General features: G+C 40.5%; 1 protein-coding gene across 2 annotated transcripts; it reads left to right on the top strand.

Moving 5' to 3' along the window:
• Window positions 1-2,074: 2,074 nt before the first annotated feature.
• LOC133579197 (major histocompatibility complex class I-related gene protein-like) lies at window positions 2,075-10,618 on the top strand. 2 transcript variants are annotated; one of them, XM_061933737.2, is made up of 7 exons: window positions 2,075-2,225; window positions 5,623-5,889; window positions 6,064-6,342; window positions 8,010-8,318; window positions 8,431-8,538; window positions 8,636-8,653; window positions 9,321-10,618. In XM_061933737.2, the coding sequence occupies exons 1-7, from the start codon at window positions 2,168-2,170 to the stop codon at window positions 9,362-9,364; spliced, it is 1,083 nt and encodes a 360-aa protein (XP_061789721.1). In that variant the 5' UTR covers window positions 2,075-2,167; the 3' UTR covers window positions 9,365-10,618. The 2 variants fall into 2 exon arrangements, with proteins under 2 accessions (XP_061789721.1, XP_061789730.1); XM_061933746.2 differs by lacking the exon at window positions 9,321-10,618 and adding an exon at window positions 9,117-9,148.
• Window positions 10,619-17,884: the final 7,266 nt, after the last annotated feature.

Raw genomic sequence — 17,884 nt, 5'->3', positions numbered from 1 at the left:
AACGCCTCTAGAATTGTGACTGTGTGATGAGTTAACGTGATCTTGGTGAGGGTGCGTGGCCTCTGAGGAACAGCCAGAATGTGACTCACCGCCTGGGATCTCTTGGTTGGACATGAAACGACAAGATGGCCACCCTCTCCACAGTAAAAACATCTCCCCTCCATCAGCCGCTTGCGTCGCTCCTCTGGCGTCAGTCGGGCTCTCCCCAGCTGCATGGGCTCCTCATCCTGTTTGGTGCGTAAGTGAGGATGTAGCTCCGGGGGTGAGCGTCGAGTCGTCGACCAGTTAGGTGCTAAAGGATGGGTGGTTCTTTCTGCAGCTTCCGATCCTTCACCTCGCTGTCGTTTGAGCTGGGCCCGTCGGTTGTCCGTCCTGATGGCGAGCGCGATGAGGGCATCTAGATTGTCGGGTAGGTCCAGGGGAACGAGGAGGTCTTGTATGGAAGCACTGAGCCCTTTCAGAAAAATATCGTAAAGAGCCGTGTCTTCCCACCCGCTTTCTGCTGCCAGCGTGCGGAAGCGGATGGCGTAGTCACACACGGAACTGCTGCCCTGCTTTAAACTGCTTAGTTCTTGTGCCTTTTCTCTGTTAGAGGTCACCGGGTCAAAAGTCTTGGTTAGCGCAGCTTGAAAGTCTGTGAAGGAGTGGCAGAGTGACGAGTTCCGCCCCCATTCGGCGGAAGCCCACGCCTTAGCTCTATCCGTAAGATGTGAAATCATGAAAGCAATCTTGGAACATTCAGTGGGAAATGCATGGGGCATCAATTCAAAATTAATAGCACAGTCTATCAAAAACGTTTTGCACAAACCAGGAGCGCCAGCGTATGGCGTCGGAGGGGCCAGCTTGCATCCGGCTCCAGGGGGAGGTGAAGACAGAGTGGGAGCAGCGGGTGACGTGGGGGGCTGTGACGCCGGAATTGGTCGAGCAAACTGCTCAAGTAGTCCTTGTAGCTGGGAGGAAAGGTGACCCATGTTTGCTGCCATCGCCGTCTGAAACTCCTCCTGTCGGGCGAGCCGTGATTCCTGGGTGTGCAAGATTTCCGTCAGTTGTTTAGCCTCTGCTGAGTCCATACTGGCCAGAGTATACTGTTAAGTCTGGGCAAAAATGAGGACTCAGATGCAGAAGAGAGACAATTGACTCAGACTTTATTTAATTATTTTTCTTTGCTATCTCTTGGACAGAGTGATTAAACAAAGTGGCTACAAAATCTATCTAGGATATACTTGAGTAACTAGAGGATGTGTAGCATAGGACATAAGGCAATAAACAGAAAATCACTCCATAAGGAGGAAAAGGGCAATAGCAAAATTTCTATACAAGTCTAATAACAAAAAACCAACAATCTATGATAATCTACAAAAAGATAATTTCACTCATGAAAAGAAGTCGAGAAGCTTGCAAACTAAAAGCGCTCCAGAAGGAGGGGAAAAAAAGAAGACAAGGCACTATGAAAATTGATACAAAAAGACTAGGCCGAAAAAACTTTAGCAAAAGAAAATCACTCTCTCGGAGGAAACAAAGAAATCAATAAATAAAGCGAGACAATACTTATCAAGGCTGTGGACAAGGCTGTGGACAAGGCTGGAGGTACGTAGCGAGACGATATACTCTGGCAACAAGACAGGGGAAGACGAGGACTATATACACATGAGGGAGGGTGACACAGGTGGACACAATCAGGCAATCAGGAGAGACATCAGACCAGTGACACAGGAGGAAGGGCAAGTGGCCTGAAACGAGAGGAGGATTAGAATTTTCAAAATAAAACAGGAAGTTTGCCAGACAACCCCAAAACAGGACTTCCCTCACCACGATGTGACAAAAGTGTTAGGTCAATGTTTTTGTCCTTTTGAAATAGTGTTTTAAAAGCTAGACGCTACAATATGACTTATGTAAAAGGTTCATCTTGTTGTTGTGTATTGTTCCTATAAAGTGTGTGTGTGTATTATAATAAAGCTGCTTCAAAAAACATGACATCACCTCCGACACGCCCCTCGCTAGATTCACTTTTATTCTTGTAATGATATGACTTTTATTTTGTTAAAACTCTTTTCAGCTTTGGCGTCCATTTCATGTTTACTCGTCAAGCAAGTTGTCGTCGCCTTGCTTTTCTCTGAGGATTAAAACTAGAAACTGTTTTTATTGACTTCGGCACTTGTGACATTTAATGATGAACTTGCTTTTCTTCTTTCTCCTAGTTGTACAAACACACAGCGTGACGCCTGGTAAGTCCACTTTCTTTACAACTTTATACACCTCATTCCTACAGGCTCATTTCATCCAAAATACTCTCATTTATTTCTTCTCATTATTATTGACGCTCTTCTCTTTTCACCAACATCAATCAGTGAATAGTTTGCATCTTCATTTGTTGCTCAAACTTTTAATGAGTCAAACTTGTTCAAGTTGTCTAACTTTAACAGCAACATACATCAAATTGTTCACTTTTTACGGTATAGTTCGGTTGGTAGAGCGGCCGTGCCAGCAACTTGAGGGTTCCAGGTTCGATCCCAGCTTCCGCCATCTAGTCACTGCCGTTGTGTCCTTGGGCAAGACGCTTTACCCACCTGCTCCCAGTGCCACCCACACTGGTTTAAATGTAACTTAGATATTGGGTTTCACTATGGAAAGCGCTTTGAGTCACTAGAGAAAAGCGCTATATAAATATAATTCACTTCACTTCACTAAACTACTTTAGCATTTCCGGAAACGTTGGTTTCACTTTTAAATAGGAAAATACAAATAATTAATCCAGGAAACAATCAGTAGTATCAGTTATAAAATGACATGTAGATCAGAATAATTTAATGTACACAAAAGTGACTCTATTGTTGGGAATTATTCTGAAATAATTAGGGATGTCGATAAATGCGTTTAAATGTAATATTGGGAATTATTGGTATCGTTTTTTTTATTATTGGTATCGTTTTTTTTATTCAATCAACATAAAAAACACAAGATACACTTACAATTAGTGCACCAACCCAAAAAACCTCCCTCCCCCATTTACACTCATTCACACAAAAGGGTTGTTTCTTTCTGTTATTAACATTCTGGTTCCTACATTATATATCAATATATATCAATACAGTCTGCCGGAATACAGTCCGTAAGCACACATGATTGTGCGTGCTGCTGGTCCACTAATAGTACTAACCTTTAACAGTTAATTTTACTCATTTTCATTAATTACTAGTTTCTATGTAACTGTTTTTATATTGTTTTACTTTCTTTTTTATTCAAGAAAATGTTTTTAATTTATTTATCTTATTTTATTAATTAAAAAAATAAAAGTACCTTATCTTCACCATACCTGGTTGTCCAAATTAGGCATAATAATGTGTTAATTCCACAACTGCATATATCTGTTGATATCGGTATCGGTTGAAATAGGTATCGGTAATTATAGAGTTGGACAATATCGGAATATCGGATATCAGCAAAAAGCCATTATCGGACATCCCTAGAAATAATGGATATAATTGACCCCGAAGGGGACAAGCGGTAGAAAAAATGGATGGATTAATTATTGTTTATTGAGGATCCCCATTAGCCGACGCACAAACGCCAGGCTAGTCTTCCTGGGGTCCTTTTCAAAAGTTCAAAGTAAAATAATAATGCACAGATCCAGTTACAAATTAAAGAAAGGAAAAAGAAAATTCTCAAAATAATTAAAATAAAATAAGAGTACACAGATCCAGTTACAGAACATACGCACATCCAGTTACAATAAAAGAAAGGAAAAAGGGAAAGAGAGAAAGAAAAATGTTCTCAAACTGATAACATGAAAGATTAACTCTTAAGTCTAAAAAGTGACTTTAAATGTTTCTTAAATGATTTTTTACTGGGAATAGTCCTAATATTTAAATGAAGAGTATTATAATATTGTTGTTGTATTCCATTGTAAACATTCCATAAGGCGCTGCTATATTTCCATGCTTTGGCAGTGACATCACTAGTTTGAACTTCCCCTCACCTAGAAAAACTACTTTTACTTCTCTGCTAGCAATAATGTCATATTTATTTGACACTTACCGTTGTAGAAGGAAATAAGTCAAGTTATTCATGTGTGTGGTCTTAAAGCAGGCCCGGCCCTAACCAATCTGACGCCCTAGGCAAGATTTTAGGTGGCGCCCCCCCACATCGGCAGTGAAGTGTATATACTCACAAGAACCCGAATAGCTTTGTCTTTGACCTTTTTTTTTTTACTTACAACTATACCTAATATATAAAGGGGTGGAAAAGTGACTATTACCTGCAGGGCAAACATTAGCTAACCAGAAGGCGATAACAATGTAAACAAAAAACACCTGCTTGAGAGAGATCTAATACAAACATTTATATGCATGTACAACACTTAGAACTTTTAGCATATCAGTATGTGGAATTAAATTATGGAATGGATTAAGTAAAAAAAAGTTAAAAAATGTACTGATATGATCCAGTTTAAGAGGTTGTTCAAAATAATAGTGCTTACAGAGTACAAAGAAGAAGAATCATGAGAAATACTTTCAACCTTATTGAAAATAAGATATTCTTCATCTCAGTATGTTAATAATGACTGAATTAATTAATTAATTACATAGTACAAAACTGTTGTATACTAACTCATAGATGTTATTTTATTATATAAAAAGGTCAGTAAATGATTCTATATATTTGTAAACGCTTTGAAGTGGGAAAGAGGTAGGATTAAATAAGCTTTGCTTCTTCCTACTCCTTTTCGGGCATGATGTAAAATGAAATGATATGAAATTGTGTGATGTATTATGATGTAAGTGTGTTCATGTTCGAAATAAACTAAAGAAAGAAAGAAATGTCCCTGAGGAATGTAAAGTGGGAGTACTGTAATTACCTAACGTTACATTATTATTTTCCATAACAATTTAGCCCCCTCCACAATATTAACCCGACGTTAAAACAGAACTAGCTATTTATTGATTAGCAATTGCCGAATCATGTAACATTAGCTTAATGCTAAAAAGCCAGGTTACTATCACATTCTGTAACAGACAAATAATTTCATGTAGGCTAACGTTACCTACCTGCTACCTCTGTCTTTTCTCGCTTCTCCTCCTCTTCTTTTCTCTTTTTTCTTCCCTGGGCACCTGACAGTTTTGGCATCTTGTGTTGATTTTTTGATGTGGGGACGTCCAAAAAGAGTCACGATACGGGAAGGGAGGGGGCGCACCGTGCGGAGGAGGAGGGGGGGGGGGGGGGGGGGGCGTAATGTTGTATCAAATAATATTTCTATTAAATAGGCTTTACTTTGCATTTTAATTAACGTGGGATTATTTTTTGTATTTAGAAATAATAGTACCAACTTTTTTTCTTTTTTTTTTTTCTCCCAACATTGTGGCACTGGCGTGGCGCCCCCTGATGGACGGCGCCCTTAGAATTTGCCTATACGGCCTATGCCACGGGCCGGCCCTGTCTTAAAGTGAGGTATAAATATGAAGTCAAAGACAAACGCTGTTATTGTCTCTTAGAACAGGAAGTGATTGTTTACTGTGAGAAGCAGCAGTGTTTGAAGTTGAAATGAAGACAGCATCATTTCAAATAGGAATTGTTCAACATGAAACTAAAGAATCAAATGTTGTTTTTCTGCCTTTTGTCTTTCAGTGATTCATTCACTCAAGTATTTCCGCACTGCATCCTCTCAAGTTCCAAACTTCCCAGAGTATGTGAGTGTTGGTTATGTTGATGGAGTTGAGATTAGTTACTATGACAGCAACATCAGGAAAGCAGAATCCAAACAGGACTGGATGAACAAAATCACAGCAGAGGATCCAAACTACTGGCAGAGACAAACAGAGAACAATGTTGTTAGAGAACATGTCTACAAAGACAACATTGAAACACTTAAGAAGCGTTTCAACCAAACTGGAGGTTTGTTTATGTTGAACTTTCTACTATTCTAATATATTTGATATGTTTATACTGTATTAAAAACACACATTACTGCACTGATATACCTTGTCTCTGTCCATCCCATAATAACCTACAACAAAGACATGTTGTGTGTTAGTTTCACTCTGCTTTACAACACTTTGTGTCTCTCAGGTGTTCACACTTACCAGAAGATGTCAGGATGTGAATGGAATGATGAGACTGATGAGGTTAAAGGTTGGCATCAGGAAGGTTATGATGGAGAAGATTTCATATCGTTGGACATGAAGACATGGACATTTACTGCAGCAAAACAACAAGCTTTCCCCTCCAAACTCAAGTGGGACCAAGACATATTTAGACTAGACTACTATAAGTATTATTACACTGAGGAATGTCTTTCTTCCTTGAAGAAGTATGTGGAGTATGGGAAGAAGGTCCTAATGAGAACAGGTAGAAGCACACCTTGTACTTTCACCTTTTAACATGTTAGCACTCTCCCTATAGGAACATTACTGACATTACACTCTTTTCTCTTCACCTCCTTTTCTCTCCATCTTTATCTCCATTCTCTCCTTTTCTCTCCATCTTTACCTCCATTCTCTCCTTTTCTTTTCACATTTACCTTCATTCTCTCCTTTTTGCTCCATCTTTACCTAAATGTTCTCCTTTTTTCTGCATCTTTTCCTTCTTTTCTCTGATCTTTCCCTTCATTTTCTCCTTTTTTCTCCATCTTTACCTCCATTTTGTCCGTTTATCTCCATCTTTACCTTCATTCTCTCCTTTTCTCTCCATCTTTACCTTAATTGTCTCATTTTCTCTCCAACTTTACCTCAATTCTCTCCTTTTCTCTCTATCTTGACCTTTTATTCTCTCCATCTTTACCTTCATTCTCTCCTTTTCTCTCCATCTTTACCTCAAATGTTCTCCTTTTTTCTGCATCTTTGCCTTCTTTTCTCTAATCTTTCCCTTCATTTTCTCATTTTCTCTCTATCTTTACCTCCATTCTCTCCTTTTATCACCATCTTTACCTTCATGCTCTCCTTCTCTCTCCATCTTTACCTCCTTTCCCTCCATCTTTACCTCCATTCTCTCTTTTTCTCTCCATCTTTACCGTCATTGTCTCCTTTTCTCTCCAACTTTACCTCCATTTTCTCCTTTTCTTTCCATCTTGACCTTTTCATTCTCTCCATCTTTACCTTCATTCTCTCCTTTTCTATCCATCTTTACCTCAAATGTTCTCCTTTTTTCTGCATCTTTGCCTTCTTTTCTTTCTTTCCCTTCATTTTCTCATTTTCTCTCTATCTTTACCTCCATTCTCTCCTTTTATCACCATCTTTACCTTTTATTCTCACATTTTCTCTCCATCTTTACCTTCATTCTCTGTTTCCCTTTCCATCTTTACCTCCATTCTCTCTTTTTCTCTCCATCTTTACCTTCATTGTCTCCTTTTCTCCAACTTTACCTCCATTTTCTCCTTGTCTTTCCATCTTGACCTTTTAATTCTCTCCATCTTTACCTTCATTCTCTCCTTTTCTATCCATCTTTACCTCAAATGTTCTCCTTTTTTCTGCATCTTTGCCTTCTTTTCTCTAATCTTTCCCTTCATTTTCTCATTTTCTCTCTATCTTTACCTCCATTCTCTCCTTTTATCACCATCTTTACCTTTTATTCTCACATTTTCTCTCCATCTTTACCTTCATTCTCTCCTTCTCTCTCCATCTTTACCTCCTTTCTCTCCATCTTTACCTCCATTCTCTCTTTTTCTCTCCATCTTGACCTTCATTATCTCCTTTCCTCTTCATCTTTACCTTCATTCTCTCCTTTTCCCTCCATCTTTACCTCAATTTTCTCCTTTTGTCTGCGTCTTTGCCTTCTTTTCTCTCATCTTTCCCTTCATTTTCTCCTTTTCTCTCAATATTTACCTCCATTCTCTCCTTTTCTCTCTCTCTTTACCTACATTTTCTCTTTTTTTTTTCTATCTTTACCTCCATTTTGTCCATTTATCTCTATCTTTACCTTAATTGTCTCCTTTTCTCTCCATCTTTACCTTTATTCTCTCTCTTTCACTCCATCTTCTCTCCACGTCATCCTCCATTCACACGTCACTTCCTGTGCAGAGCTTCCAGAGGTGTTCCTCCTCCAGAAGACGCCATCCTCTCCGGTCACCTGCATGGCGACAGGTTTCTACCCCGACCTAGCCGACTTGTTTTGGAGGAAAGACGGCGAGCAGATCTTCGAGGACGTGGAGCACGGAGAGCTGCTCCCCAACCACGACGGAACCTTCCAGATGTCGGTGGACCTGAAAGTGGAGGTGACGGCCGAGGTGGAGGGCAAGTACGAATGTGTGTTCCGGCTGTCTGGCGTCAAGGAGGACCTGGTCACCAAGCTGGAGAGAAGAAGCATCCTGAGCAACGCAAGCCATGAAGGTGAGAAAGACACATCTAGGACATGTTGAATAGTGTCAATGTAACCACCTGATGTTCCTTCATGTGACTTATGAAGCAGCTGTCAAACAAATAAACCATACCATACCAACAGGCAACGTGAGCGTCACTGCCACGCTGGCGGTCCTCGCTGTGGTGGTCCTCCTGGCGGCCGGCATCTTCATCATCATCTTCATCATCAAGCGTGGCCGAAGCAGACAAGGTGAGGGACACAAATGTTTCCTCTTTCAGGAAGACGCGAAAAGTCTCGGCCTTCATTCATGAGATGTGAATTTCACCTGCTTTCTCTTTCATTTCAGCCGAATACGATCCAGCTGGTAAGTAAAACATCTTCTCTTTCTTGGAAACCATAACAATAAACAAAGCAGGGGTGAAGCATCACTCACACACTTTGTAAGTTTACCCCCACAAAGATTTAAGTTATTAATATCATTTATTACATATTCATCTTTGTTATACACCTTTATGTCAGGTATATTCCATATAATATTGACTTTCTGTTTCTGTTACCACCAAAATTCTGGATTGTTGGTATCTTTGTAAGGGTCAACTTGCAAACTTCCTGTTTTAAGGTGTGATGTAGACACGTGTTACAAGTTCAGCAGGAAAATTAAAGGGTTAAAGGTGAGGCCTTTAATCCCAGGAACACCAGGTCTACCGTCAAGCATGGTGGTGGTAGTATTATGCTCTGGGCCTGTTTTGCGGCCTTTACAGAGAGTAAAAGGGACAATGAAAAAGGAGCATCGTAACCAGCTCACGGTGCGTTTTGTGCTCCGACAGCTGGTGACGAGCTCTGAGGGACGTGAAGGCTGAAGGCTGAGTGAGACACAGTGAGGACTTTTCTTTTTCATGCACCTCCAAATGTTCTTCTGACTTTGTGTGAAGATAATGTTCAACTTGGCTCTCACTCTGCCACATGCTAACATCTGCACTTGGATTCACCTGCTTTTGTTGGGAGAGTGCTGAGTCATCTTCTTCCTCCAGGATGCTTTGTGCACTGGAACACAGAGAGATGTCTCCATCGCTGAGGGACGTCATCACACTTGGACATTTCTTTCACATCTGCACTAATTGCTCCTCATCTCATCTGATGTCTTCTTTGGGTGTTTATGGCTGAGAAAACACCTTCAAGCTACATTTTTCAACAATATTTTGCCAGTGAATCATGTTGATGTTGATCTTTGTGTCCATTTAGTTGTGATGTCATCATTTGGGGCTCACGTGTCATCACATTGACAAGGATGTCTTCTTTCCTTTTCAAACCAATAGACAGCTGCTTATCAGTGAATATCACCTTGTGTCACATGTCATCATTATTTTTACAAATATTGTGGAACAATAGCACCATTTTTCGGTACTTTTTTATGTTAATGTTAATTGTTTGATAATCAATTTTTTGTTGTAACATTTAAGAATGATGATTATGAGAACTGCTGTCCAGTTGTTGTATCTTGTTTTCTGGTTACATTAGTCTCCTTTGCATTGCAGTTGCACTTCCAAGACCATTAGATGGCAGCACTGTATAACTATTTATGCTATGTTGTCAAACTAGAAAGTAGCTTTTTTTCAGGAAGATTAATTTGTTAGGTTGCACCCTACAAAGTGTCAATACTGTAAGTATTGTCCTCATTACACAAATCTGTAAAATTCTAATTATAATATTAGTTATCGTTTCCTTTACCAAATCAAAGGTGTTGAAATCGCCATGTAAAATCACTCATGCTAATAGTCGCCTGTCTATGGCTAATCCTATGTAAATTAGCATTAAGCTAGCGCATTTTGAAAGAGTGTAGCATTACTTTACGTTTGAGCGTATTTTTTATTAAGCACACTTTGTTGACGTTGAAAATGGCAAGGTGACTTAGAGGGAGTTTGGCTGAGTCCGGCCTGAGTGCTGCTTGAGTGATTGTTTACGTGTTTAGTCTGAAACCAGACATGACCAGTCTGAAACCGGACATGACGTCACATGCAACAAAGGTATCGAACTACGGCACCGTTTGATTTTATGTGAATTTATAGGACCGAGGGAATTCGGTCATTACCTACAAAAGTACTGAATTGGGTAGCCAACCCTACCAGTTAGTGTGACGGAGGGGGACAGTGACACAAGATTTTTATGACAAAGCGTTGTAAAATGTTTATATTTTTTTAAACAATTTGCGTTTTTTTCCTTTCCTTTTTGCATAGTCATATTTTTGCTTGATTGCCAAACATGCCGAGGATGTCATTTGGGAAGTAAACAAGGTAGGCCGTTCCTATACTCTTGATATTCAGTGTTTTATGTGTACCGTATTTTCCGTACCATAAGGCGCCCTGGGTTATAAGCCGCGCCTTCAATGAACGGCATATTTCAAAACTTTGTCCACCTATAAGCCGCCCCGTGTTGTAAGCCGCATCTAACTGCGCTAAAGGAATGTCAAAAAAACAGTCAGATAGGTCAGTCAAACTTTAATAATATATTAAAAATCAGCGTGATGTGGGCGCGCATGGAATCGTATATCAACATGGACGGAGCTGCTGAAAAAAGCCACCCGGCCTCTTCGCGTAAACTTAAACTTACCTTAACCACTCGCTCATCTTTTCTTCATCCATCCCTTCGAGTTAGCTTTTATGATGACGCCGGCTGGAAAGGTCTCTTTTGGCAAGGTCTTCCTTTTGAATATCACCATGGGTGGAAGTTTCTGGCCATTAGCATGGCAAGCTAGAACCACAGTGAAGGATGACTTCTCATTCCCTGTGGTGCGAATATTCACCGTACGTGCTCCCGTTGTATCCACAGTGCGGTTCACAGGAATATCAGTTGCTGTGAAATAGTAATCCGTGTGCGGATGGAGAGATTGCGTCTTTTCATGAACTGGATCCCTGTCACTTGGTAGGAGCCATTTTGTGGTCTTTACAGATGTAAACACACAAAGGAAATGAAACGTACGGTATATCCGCGCGCTTTTTCTTCTTCTACGCGGGCGGGTGGTTGCTTACAGTAGAAGAAGAAGCGCTTCCTGTTCTATGGGGGCGGGTGCTTACCTTGGCGGTTGCTTGCGTAGAAGAAGAAGCGCTTCCTGTTCTACCGGGAAAAAAGATGGCGGCTGTTTACCGAAGTTGCGAGACCGAAACTTTATGAAAATGAATCTTAATATTTATCCATATATAAAGCGCGCCGGGTTATAAGGCGCACTGTCAGCTTTTGAGAAAATTTGTGGTTTTCAGGTGCGCCTTATAGTGCGGAAAATACGGTACTATGTTTCATGTACATTCTGGGTATTTTATTCAGTAAAAACTTGTCAAATACAATTCTGTGTTGGAGGTGGTTTGTCATTACACACATGATAACACTTTCAGCTTGCAGACATGCAAAATTTTTAGACAAATTTATGGATTTTATGTCATCTATTGTTAAACTGGAGAGTGCATTAATTATTGGTGATTTCAATCCATCCATCCATCCATCTTCAACCGCTTATCCGCAATCGGGTCGTTGGGACAACAGCTCCAGCAGAGACCGCCAGACTTCCCTCTCCAGAGCAACATTAGCAACCTCCTCCTGGGGAATCCCAAAGCGTTCCCAGGCCAGAGAGGAGATGTAATCCCCCCAACTGGTCCTTGGCCTGCCGCGGTGTCTCCTTCCAGTGGGACGTGCAACGAGGATCTCCCGAGGGGAGACACTCGTGAGGCATCCGCACGAGATGCCCGAGATGGTATCCCTACCAACATTTCCGTACCTCTTTCAATGCTCCTTTCCAAGTGAAGGAGCAGCGGCTCTACTCCGAGTCTCTCTCGGGTGACTGAACTTCTCACCCTATCTCTAAGGGAGATGCCAACCACCCTTCTGAGGAAACTCATTTTGGCCGCTTGTATCCGCGATCTTATTCTTTCGGTCATGACCCACACTTTATGACCATAGGTGAGAGTAGGAATGTAGATAGCTCGGTATACCAAGAGCTTTGCCTTCTGGCTCAGCTCTCGTTTCGTCACAACAGTGCGGCAGAGAGACTGCAATACTGCCCCAGATGCTCCGATTCTCCGGCTGATTTCCTTCTCCATCTTTTCCTCACTCGTGAACAAGACCCCAAGATACTTGAACTCCTCCACATGGGACAGAGTCTCGTTCTCTACCTGGACTGTACAAACCATCGGTTTCCTGGTGATTTCAATCTCCATGTTGATAACTCCTCTTGTCCCTTGGTAGCGGAGCTGGTATCTCTTATGGACTCATTCCACTTTTTACAGCATGTGTCGAGTCCTACTCACACAAGAGGTCATACTTTAGATTTGGACTTTTCTTTTGGAGTAAAAATTGACCAATTAAGTGTTGAAGACCATCAAATAAGCGACCACTATTGCATTGTTTTTAATCTGTCCTTCTCACTGACTCAGTCTAATTCCAAAGTGAGGAAACAGACACGCATTCCAAATGACTCTGCAATCAGCGGGTTTTCTGTTCTTTTTGACCCAACAACTTTGGCTAGCTGTGATGGTGTCGATACATTTATGAATAACTTCAATCATCATTGTCTGACTGTTTTGAACACAGTAGCACCAGCTAAACCACTCTAGGCTCTTACACAAAAATGTTGTCCATGGATGAATGAAGCCATTTCCAGCTTTAGGATAAGCTGTCGGAAAGGGGAACGTTTGTGTAAAGCCACAAAATTAGAGGTTCATAGACTCCATTTTAAAGAAATGACAATGGAGCTAAATGAAATGATGGAACATGCTTGCTCGGCTTTCTTTTCAAATCTTGTTTTGCATATTTAAAAAAAAAACCTTAAGTCTTATTTGACCATACTTGCCAACCCTCCCGGATTTTCCGGGAGACTCCCGAAATTCAGCGCCTCTCCCAAAAACCTCCCGGGACAAATTTTCTCCCGAAAAACTTCCGGAATTCAGGCGGACCTGAGTGACGTGTTGACAACACACAACAACAGTGTCTACCGTAAAGCAGTTCGTCTGCCGTAAACAGCAATGTTGTGACACTTTTAAACTGGACAATACTGCCATCTACTGTACATGCATATGTGACCCACCCATAATGTGTCACATTTTTGTGTTGATTTATTTATTTTATTTTGTGGTTTGAATTCGTTTTTGGAGCTGTCATTACACATTTATCAGTATTCACATTGGTCAGTAGGGGGCAGTAGGGCGTTTCTTCCCAATTGAATGCTATCACCTGCAGACCGGAAGTGTCTTGTCATTCTGATGAGCGCGACCAGTCTGTGAACAATTGAAACGTCCTGTGTGCTTTTTGCTCCTGTATAACAGGTTAGTTTTGGTGAATCAACTCACAGAATAATATCCATGTGATCTTTATAAGTTTAAGTACACATTCTGATGGTGGAGCCTAACTCTAAAGTGTTTGTGAGTTGTAGTTTGTAAATGAACACTGAAATTCGAGTATTTATTTTATTTATATATATATATATATATATATATATATATATATATATATATATATATATATATATATATATATATATAGCTAGAATTCACTGAAAGTCAAGTATTTCTTATATATATATAAATATCTTAACCACACCCCCGACCACGCCCCCGCCCCACCCCCCACCTCCCGAAATCGGAGGTCTCAAGGTTGGCAAGTATGTATTTGACACTATTGGAAATCTTGTTGCACCTCCATCTCCTCAGGTGCCGGTGTACACACAGGATGACTGTAATGGATGTTTGAACTTTTTTGTGAAAAAAATGCAAGACATAAGGGCCAGTATTAGTCCTCTCTTGGATGGTTTGTGCACTACACCAGCCCCTGTGTGCTCATCATGGTCTTCCTTACTCCTGTCCGCCTACAGGTGTTCAGGTTTTAGTGGGCAAAATGAAACCCACATCGAGCCCTGTGGACATTTTTCCTACTTCACTGTTCTTAAATGTTTTTGATGTTGTTGGTCCAAAATAGATTAACCTTTCACTTCAGTCTGGCTCGATACCCAGCTTATTCAAACATGCTGTGGTGAATCCCATTCTTAAAAAACCTAATCTTGATCCGTGGAGCCTATAAATTACCGACCCATATCAAAACTTCCCTGCATGTCAAAAATCATTGAAAGAGTGGTAGCTAAGCAGCTAACCTCATTTTTGGAACAGCGTGATTTTTATTATAAATACTAGAGATGTCCGAAAATATCGGGCTGCCGATATTATCGGCCGATAAATGCTTTAAAATGTAATATCGGAAATGATCGGTATCGGTTTCAAAAAGTAAAATGTATGAATTTTTAAAACGCCGCTGTATGGAGTGGTACAAGGACGTAGGGAGAAGTACAGAGCGCCAATAAACCTTAAAGGCACTACCTCTGTGTGTCGGCCCAGTCACATAATATCCACGGCTTTTCACACATGCAAGTGAATGCAACCCATACTTGGTCAACAGCCATACAGGTCACACTGAGGGTGGCCGTATAAACAACTTTAACACTGTTACAAATGTGCGCCACACTGTCAACCCACACCAAACAACAATGACAAACACATTTCGGGAGAATATCCGCACCGTAACACAACATAAACACAACAGAACAAATACCCAGAACCCCTTGCAGCACTAACTCTTCGGGGACGCTACAATATACACCCTCCGTTGCCTCCTCACTTTCTATCTGAGTTCTTGGAGTGCGTATCCTGTATCAAAAACTGCTTGTCCTCAAATTTCCTCCAGATAAATTTTAACAATACGCTAACTCTGATCATTGCTCCCGATAAACAGATCCCCCTGATCAAGAACTTCCTTGGTGCTCTGGGTGCATCTGTTCAAAGCAGCCTCAGAAACCTTGTTTGATAAGTCCAAGTCTTTGCAGGGACACTGTCGTCAACTGACCAAGGACTGTTTTTAATCATCTCAGAAATATTTCTAAATTGAAACATTTGTTGTCAAAATTGGATCTGGAAATGATCATTCACACGTTCATTTCGTCTGGCATTGACTATTGCAATTATTTTTTCACTCTTTTCAACAAGTCAACGCTAAAGAGACTTCAGACGGTACAAAATGCGGCTTCCGGACTTTTGACCGCTGCACCCGGAACAGCCCATACCACCCCCATTTTATCCAGTCTTCATTGTCTTCCAGTCAAAATTCCCAATTGAGTTTAAAATGTTAGTCCTGACATTCTGTGCGTTGCATGGTGGGGCCCCTCAGTACATCACTGACTTGTTATGCCCCTCTCTTCAGGGCAGGGTCTTCTAAAGATCCCAAAAACTCGTTTTAAAACCCGTGGAGACCTGGCATTCCAGGCTATAGCTCCCAGACTCTGGAACAATTTTCACCAGACCCTCCGTGATCTTGACTGTGTTGAAACATATGAAAACTTCTCTTTTTAGTAAAGCTTTTAGTTAATACACCTTTTAACTATCGATTTTTATCCTTTTTATGATATTTCCCCTGTTGTTTTAATAGAACTGTTGTTTTACTTCATCTATGTTTTGTACAGCGCTTTGTGAATGTATCTCAATCAATCAATCAATGTTTAATTATATAGCCCTAAATCACAAGTGTCTCAAAGGGCTGCACAACGACATCCTTGGTTCAGATCCCACATAAGGGCAAGGAAAAACTCAACCCAGTGGGATGTCAATGAGAAACCTTGGAGAGGACCACAGATGTGGATGACCCCCCCCCTCTAGGGGAGACTGGATGCAATGGACATCGAGTGGATCAAACATAATAGTGAGAGTCCAGTCCATAGTGCGGCCAGCATGAGACCATGCCGAGCGGAGACAGGTCAGCAGCACAGAGATGTCCCCAACAGATGCACAGGCGAGTGGTCCACCCCGGGCCCCGACTCTGGACAGCCAGCACTTCATCCATGGCCACCGGACCTGTGTCCCCACTTCCACAAGGGAGAAGGGGGCAGAGCAGAAAGAAAAAAAAAAAACGGCAGATCAACTGGTTTAAAAAGGGCGTCTATTTAAAGGCTAGAGTATACAAATGAGTTTTAAGATGGGACTTAAATGCTAATATTTAGGTAGCATCTCTAACTGTTACCGGGAGGGCATTCCATAGTACTGGAGCCCCAATAAAAAATGCTCTATAGATATTTTTAAATCTGTGAATAAAATGTACTTACTTACTTACCTGTTAAGAAAAGTATTTGATTAAATATATATATACATACCTGCCAACTTTTGAAATCAGAAAAACCTAGTAGCCAGGGTCCAAGGGCCGCAGGCCCCGGTAGGTCCAGGACAAAGTCCTGGTGGAGGGTTCAGGGCTTCGCCCCCCGACGCAAAATGATTATTAGCATTCAGACAGGTTAAAATGTTGCTAAAACCATCACTTTTCTATCAGTCACAGTGACTTTTCAAAACAAAAATATTACAGCAAAAATCATATGGGTTGATTGGCATGTTTATTCTGTAAGCTAACTTCAATAGTTTGAAATTATTTTGACAGTTAATGCCAGTTATCCTGTCAACCTTTCACAAGACTTCAATTTGTTAATTGAAAGTATAAACAGTATAAACACTTTTTACAGTAAACAAATGGTAAAACAGTACTAAACAATTCCATTAAAAAAAAAATTGGTGTCATTATTAACTTTCTGTCCAAGCTTGTATAATCGACTGCCTTGTTCAATTGTAAAAAATATTCTGTGCCTAAAATTCACATTTCTATCACAATTATCATACTGTAAACATGGTAAGCTAACTTCATTAAAATTAATAGTCCTGTCAATAGCATGGAATTACAATTCAAATGTAGTTTTTTTGTAAGCCTTTCAAAAGAATTCAAAATATGAAAAATTAATGAAAATTAATTTAAGCCATCAGACACTTGAAAAGTGGCACATCACATCTCTAATGTAATCATTTGAACTTTTCAACAGAAATAGCACTGCAAAAATATTAAGGACATACTTCTGTATTTTGGTAGTTATGCTGTCAACATTTAACAAGATTTCTTCAACTTGGACTTGAAAGCATAAATAGTATAAACACTTTTAACAGTATGTCGTGCTGTGAAATACAGCCGACAGGATTGCGCACCAAACACGAAGCAAGGCCAAAGTGCATGCATGGTGCAGGAGAACAAAGGACTTCTTTCATTTAAGGTTTGTGATAAACCATCAAACTCATTCGTTAAAAGGACTCTATAGTAATATAAAGCGAATTTTTCTGGACATTATCATGCAAGAAAAGTTTATTTTTGGGACCGCGATCACCGCGTAATGATTTTTAAAGGTTGCATTACAAACATTTAACTGTCCCATGTGATCAGCCAGTGCGATTGGAAATCCATGCTCAATTATTGCCTCCGTAAATAAAACTTCGGCATTTATCACATCCAAAGAATCTGTTTGGGCGACGAAAAACGTTGAAAGTTTTCCACTTGTATCGCTAGCAACGGCATTAGACTTGTGTTTTTTGTCCCAACGTGGTCTTTTACATCGCTCATTCCTCCGTGTCCGATCGAAAAATCTTGTCTGCACAAGGTGCAATTCGCGTAGTTTTCACCCTTTTTTTTTTTTAATTAATGAAAAACCGTATTTTTTATCACTGCAACCGTAACCCGGAATAGGTTGATGAAAACCGTACGA

This window comes from Nerophis lumbriciformis, linkage group LG03 (genome assembly GCF_033978685.3).
Source record: "Nerophis lumbriciformis linkage group LG03, RoL_Nlum_v2.1, whole genome shotgun sequence".
Classification (NCBI taxonomy): Eukaryota; Metazoa; Chordata; class Actinopteri; order Syngnathiformes; family Syngnathidae; genus Nerophis; species Nerophis lumbriciformis.
This window is presented reverse-complemented; position numbering and strand designations above follow the sequence as displayed.